This window comes from Echinops telfairi, unplaced genomic scaffold (genome assembly GCF_000313985.2).
Source record: "Echinops telfairi isolate 266 unplaced genomic scaffold, ASM31398v2 ScPeMD7_2010;HRSCAF=2546, whole genome shotgun sequence".
In the NCBI taxonomy this organism is placed as follows: Eukaryota; Metazoa; Chordata; class Mammalia; order Afrosoricida; family Tenrecidae; genus Echinops; species Echinops telfairi.
In genome coordinates this window covers 15404247-15410576 of record NW_022105908.1, presented here as the reverse complement: position 1 = coordinate 15410576, position 6330 = coordinate 15404247, and the positions used below count along the sequence as shown (strand labels likewise).

General features: G+C 59.6%; 2 protein-coding genes across 5 annotated transcripts in view; one reads left to right on the top strand and one right to left on the bottom strand.

The window, feature by feature from the left end:
• The window catches only part of SLC5A10 (solute carrier family 5 member 10), a 62016-nt gene that overhangs the window by 17867 nt on the left and 37819 nt on the right, over positions 1 to 6330 (top strand). For all 4 annotated transcript variants that reach the window (XM_045293331.1, XM_013007323.3, XM_004712970.2 and 1 more), the window contains exons 7-8: positions 49 to 129; positions 1577 to 1782. In XM_045293331.1, coding sequence (XP_045149266.1) covers positions 49 to 129; positions 1577 to 1782 — 287 coding nt within the window. The remainder of the gene's footprint in view (positions 1 to 48; positions 130 to 1576; positions 1783 to 6330) is intronic.
• FAM83G (family with sequence similarity 83 member G) overlaps positions 1234 to 6330 on the bottom strand; it is a 27955-nt gene continuing 22858 nt past the window's right edge. The window contains exon 5 of the mRNA XM_030886493.2: positions 1234 to 2320. Within this exon, the coding sequence (XP_030742353.1) occupies positions 1949 to 2320 (372 nt within the window). The 3' untranslated portion in view covers positions 1234 to 1948. The remainder of the gene's footprint in view (positions 2321 to 6330) is intronic.

Genomic DNA, 6330 nt, shown 5'->3' with positions numbered 1-6330 from the left:
CGCCCCTCATTGAGGACACTGCCCCTCCATCTCCTGTGTGTCCTATAGGGGGCCTGGCCGCAGTGATTTACACAGACGCCCTGCAGACGTTCATTATGGTGATCGGGGCCATCATCCTTACGGTCAAAGGTAAGAGGGTCGAAGGTGAAGGGCTGGGGCTTGGGGCAACACCCTGCAGGGCCCACACTGAGGGCCCCGGAGTCAGAGTTCATCATGGGCTAAGGAGTCAGGCCGCTGAGCTGGTAGGCACTCACGGCAGCCTGCTGCTCCTGGAATGGGCTCCCGAGGGCTGGAGGCTGCCAGCCTCCCTCCTGCCTTGGTGGCCCAGCTGCTTTTCTGTCACCAACGTTGGGCAGACTGGGCCTGGCACCCATGCTGACGCAGGAACACAAGGCTGGCCGGACCCACCCACGGCTCAGGCTTGACAATGAGGTGGGGCCGAGGGCAGGCGCAGAGACAGACAATGAGAAGCTCACACGGCTGCCTGGGTGTCCCCACCAATTGTCTCAGTCATGTCCAGACTTCCAGGAAGCCAGGCGAGCCTGGCTAGACAAAGGGAAGGGTGGAGAGAAGAGATGAGAGCGCAGACAAGCTGCTGACACCAGGCTGGGGGCAGAAGGCAGCCGAGGGCTGCCACCACAGGACGCGCATATGGGTCAGAACAGGGCGATGCCTGGGATGGGGAGGGGAGCCCACTGCCGTTTAGCAGTTTCTGGGCCCGCAGAGCACCTGTGCACGGGCATGGAAGGGCTTTCACCCCGAGAAGCTGCAGGGCTGCTCTCGGCCTCCCCACACCCGTTGGTCTGACCCTGACCCTGGCCCTCCCTAGACTCTACGGGGCACTAGGCTTCCTGCTCTTGGGACTGGGCCAGGGCTTTCCATGTCCAGGCTTCATGCACTGGTCTCTTCTGAGACCAAGGGGCCCTTTGTCAGAGGGCATGGGAGGGACAGACACACACATGCACACACACCCCACAGATGTGTCAGTCTTAGCAATGCAGGGTGGGAGGGGCAGACACACACACACACACACACACACACACACACACACACACACACACAGATGTGCCAGTCTTGGCAATGCAGGGTGCGAGGAGGCAGAGACAGAGGTGGTTAGAGTCGCAGGAAAGACCTCTGGTATGAGCAGTACCTTGCTACCCATTGGCTGCATCCCCTCTGGGGAATAACCTGCTTCCCTGTCCTGAGCCACTCAGTCGGAGTGACGCCCCACCAGAAGCCCCTGGACTTTAACACTTGATATTCCCCAGGGAGGTCCTTGAATGCCAAGGAAAAACCCTTTTGCTTCCTCAAACTGACAGTTCAAACCCTGCCCTGAGGCTGATTCTTACAGGCACCAGAACCCTGGGGTGCCATGTGCAAAATGCTCATTTAATAGTCTTATTTAAATACAAATAAAATAGTCATTAAATTCAACTGGGGAAGATGGAGGTGAAGGGGGAAATTCAAGTTTGCTGCCTCAGGAAGCTCCCTGTGAGCGCAGGGCAGTGGGGGACAGCCTGAGGAGGCAGGGCCCCCCCGACCCCAAGCTGTCCACTTTGCCACCCAACCCTTCTAGCCTTCAACCAGATCGGCGGGTATGACCAACTGGAAGCGGCCTACGCTCAGGCCATCCCAGCCAAGACCATCCCCAACACGACCTGCCACCTGCCACGCTTGGACGCCATGCACATGTTCCGAGACCCCGCCACGGCCGACCTCCCGTGGACCGGGATGACCTTCGGCCTGACCATCATGGCCACCTGGTACTGGTGCACAGACCAGGCAAGTGTCCGTGGAGGCCACCCACCCTTGCAGCTGGGCACGCCTGGGTGGGTCCTTGTGGCTGGTAGGTCACAAGGCCCTGCACCATGGCTCTGCAAACACTGTATCACCCAAAGCTGGATGGAGACCAGGGTGCAGAAGGCATGGGTCTGGCTGGGGGCGGCAGCTAGGGGTCCGTGGGGTCCCTGGGGTCCTGGGTCCTCCGTTTGGAGTCAGATGCAGCCCACTGACCACCTCCCGTCCTGGCTTTGAGGTGCTTGGATTGGGACAATTTGGAGTAGGGAATTCCAAAGGGACTTGAATGTTCCTTGGTGGCCCTGCCATCGGCCAGCGGGCCAGGATTCCGCGTCGGTCTTGGGTTCCCGGGATCCGGCAGGGTGCGGGGTCCTGGGCTCCTCTTGGCTTGCCATTGGTGGGGGCCTGCTCTCCTGGGGGAGCTCTGGGCATTGTCAGCTGCAGGGTGGTACTGCTGGGGCCTGAAGCCAGCCTTATCCCTGGTCCCTGACGCAGGGGAACCAAAGTGGTGGAGCTGTTGACCCTGGGGAATGAGAGAGAGAGAGGGAAAGAGAGAGAGAGAGAGAGAGAGAGGAGAAACATGAGACCTGGAAGGCAGGCAAATCAGGCAAAATCAGCCTCAATCACACCAGTGGGTCTTGGGCCAGGCCCTGGGGCTGGGCAAGTCCATCCATCCACTGGGCCTCAGTTTCCTTGTCTGGAGAATGGGACCACTTCTACCTTTGGCGGCGATCAGGACACTGAGATGATCCGCTGAAGGGCCCAGCTACCCACCACGCACCAAGGGCAAAGATGTGGCACCTTCCCATTGCCTTAGCCCCAGCCCCCTGGCCGGCCTCTCCCGGGAAAGTGCACTGCACTGGATTCGTGGAGAAGGCCTGACGGGGGCTTGTCAGGCAGCCTCTCTGGGCCTGAGCCGCAGGGTTTGGAGCTCCTCCTGGCTCTTCCTCCAAAGAGCCACACCCCATCCCGGGGTAGAAGCAGACACCACCGCTGTACCCTCTGAGGGCTGGGGGCAGCTCCGGGGGCACTCAGGTAGGAGAGACTCGTTGAGTGGTCGAGTCAAACAGGTCTAGCTAGCTAGGGGAGGGGGCCTCTGTGTTTGCTTCTCCTTTTGCTGGGGGTCAGGAGGGAGGGTTGAGGCCATCCTCGCCCCATGGTGGGAATAAGGCAGCCAGGGGCCCCCGCTCCCACACTGGGGTCCTCAGCACATGGGACAGCTGGCAGACTGGGTACTGAGGCCCAGAGAGGGAGAAGTGGGGCTCAGCACAGCACAGGACAACTTTCTTCCTGGGGCACAGCTTGCCACGTGTTGGGAGTCCTTGCCCCTCCACGCAGCAGGGCCTCTGCACTCCAGACTGGGATGTGGCCTCAGTTAGGCGGCATCGGCAAGACTGGGAGATTGGGCCTCAGTTTCCCCTCTGTAACTTGTTACCCTGCAGCAGTCCTGTGCTGTGCCCCTTGTGTGGGGCTCCCAGGGAATTCAGCTATCTCTCGGGGAGGGCCAAGTGCCAGCTGGGGTGGAATGTACCTGTGTACCCAGGCCTTGCCCATGGCACTTCTCAATTCTTCCCCACTCAGCAGGCATGGGCAGGGCCCCCGAGTCTCTGGGTGTGACATCATTCATTGAGGAGATTTTCCCATGAAGCCTGAATGAATCAGTACAAATCCCAGCCTAAGGCCAGAGAGCCGAGGCTCCCTAAGGTCACGCGGGGAGGCAGGTGCGAACTCAGCAGGGCAGGACGCCTGGAAGCCCAGGGTCCGAATGGACATCGGGCCCTTGCCTAGTACCTGCCCTGGCATAGAGGTAGTCACTCCCCAGACAACTTCACACCTTCCTGCCAGGGCCTTCCGCTTCCCGCTCTCTACTGCTCCTGGAACCCCCTCCAACCTTCTGGGGGGCTGCCTGCTGGTCTTTCTACCCAATCCAGGGGGAGAGCTATCCTCTGCTTCTCTGTGGCCCTTCATCCTGCATGGGGCCTGGCCTGGGGGTGACCACAGTTCCCGGGGAGGGGGTCCATCGTGCCCAGCTTCCTAGTGGGGAGGAAAAGGCCAGGGGTGGGAAGTGCTTGATGAGGTCACATGGCCAGAAAGAGGCTGGAGGACCCCGAGCCGGGGCTTCCTTGCCTCTCAGTGTGAGCTGCCTGGCAGGTCTCTGCACACATTTGGACACACAGACTGGCCTCTGCCTGCAGAATGGGTGGGTGTAGGTGCAGAAGCCCCCGGGGCCATGTGGAACCAGCCTCGCTCCAGTGCCCTGGCTCTGCGGAGCCTGCTACCCCTGGAACTTTCCTCAGTGTTTGGAGGCGTACCCTAAGCTCCCTGGCCAGGGTGGGGCCACCAAGATGTGGCCGGGCAGGTCCGGGCTGGGGCCACAGGGCCAGGTGGGGGCACAATGGGTCAGTTTGGTTTTCTCCATTTCTTCTAGCTTTTCTACAGTGAGTAGGGGATGCTTTCTGACTGCAAGTCAGAGCCAAACTGAACCAGTAAAAAAAGCAAGGTCGAAGGGCTGGTGGCAGAGCCCTGGCCCCTACCTTCCCTGCCTGGACAACGGGGAGGAGTCTCGGGGGACGCCCATATTCGAGGCTCAACTGCTGAGTCCACACAGAGGGTTCTTGGAAGAAAGGCCAGGTGAACTAACATCTGAAAAACCCAGCTTTTGGAAACTGCGTGGAGCACAGGTGTACACACACACACACACACCATCCTCCCCCGCTGCCCTGCCAGCTCTGGGCCCACACATGGACCTCCTGCCACCTGGCGAGGCGGAGACTTGAGATGGCCCTTCATCTCCGTACAGAGAGCAGCAGTCTCCGGCCCAGAAGAGGCCACAAGCCAGGCAGGAGCTGCACAGTCGTGTGGCTCCCAGGCTCCCGCGGGAAGGTCCTCTGATCCCCACACCAAGGCCATTCCTCGTGCTGTGGCCCCTCTGAAGGCAACTCTGTGAGGGGTGCCCAGAGACTCCTGAGCCCAGGAGCCCCACAGACTAAGCTTCCCACATTGGACCCTGAGGGGTCCTGCGGTGCCCCTATAAGGCACTGGTGGTCTCCCCTCTTATGGTGGAGGAAAACGGTCTCGTGGGGGCTGAAGTGGCTGAGTTTGGGGAGTGATGGGGGCTGGGCAGGGTGGGGCTGCGCCCAGAGAGGCATCTGTGAGGCACCCCCGACACTGTGGGGCCTTCTTCAGGAGAAGCCGTGCTGGGCTGGGGCACTGGTGGGCCTCCCTGCTCCAGAGACCCCGAGCCTCAGCACCCCTGGGTGACCAAGCCTGTCCCTCCTGCTTCCTAGCATGGGGCGAGGGAGTGGAGGCTGACGTGTCCTGCACACTGCAGAGCACAGTGCACGGAGGTCAGGGAAAGGCTTCCCGCTCCGTGAGGACCAGGTCCTGGCAGGGGACTTTCACTCACAGGACATGGTCAGGGAGAGTCTTTAGGGAGCCTCATCTAATGCCACTCAATGCCAGGGGTGGGGTGGGATGGGGTGGAAACTGAGGCCCAAAGAAGAGCAAGGACTTGCATCAAATCCCAGGGAGCTGTCAGTACTGTCAAATCCCAGCTTGCAGTGTCAGTATTGCCACCTGTCACGCTCTTCTGTGACAGGTCTAGATGAGGCAAGATTGCAGCCGAATTGATCTGTTCAACCAGCCCAAACCAAAATACCAAACACCACCATCAAGTGGACGCCCACCCACAGCGACCCTACAGGACAGGGTAGAACTGTCTCTGTGAGTTTCCGAGACTGGAACTCTTTTCTGGGAGTCGAAAGCCCCACATTTCTGCTGAGGAGCGGCTGGTGGCTTTGAGCTGCCGATCTTGCGGTTAGCAGCTCAGTGCATCCTAGCCCTCTACACCAGGGCGCCTCTGTTCAGCTGGTGCATGTGGAGAGTAAGTTAGATCACAGGTGACTGACTGCTGATCGCAGGCGGGGGTGGAGGCCGTGGCACAGCAAAGGGAAGGAAGGTGCAAGTGGGCTCGATGCATGGCATGCTAAGTACGTCTCAAAGTTGTTTCAGAAACACTTGGAAGACGTCAAGTCAGTTGTGACTCAGGGCGAGCCGGTGTGTCAATGGAGGGACTGTGCTTCACTGAATTGTTTGCCAAGCCTTTCTTCCGAGGCGCCCAACAGATCAGCTAGCAGCCACGCTCATTCAGTGTTTCTGCTGCCCAGAAACGGGAGCCTGGGGGGTGCTGCTGGGTAGCTGTTAGACTGCTTACCACAAGGTCAGTCGTTCAAATCCAGCAGTGACTCTGAAGGAGAAAGAGGAGGCTGTCTGCTCCCATGAAGATTTACAGCCTTGGAAGTCCTATGCCGGGTGACCACAAGTTGGAACTAACTTGATGGCAGTGGGTTAAGTTACCCAGACGCCTCTTTGCTAAGCATCGAGTCAGGTCAGCGTTGGGCAGATTTTGAGATCATCAACCCAGCCACCTGCTCCCATTTCGCAGATCTGGAAACTGAGGCCTAGTTAAGACTTGCCCAGGGTTTCCCAGGAAGCTGGTCCCCATTATTCTCGTGCTACTGACCAGCAAGTGCT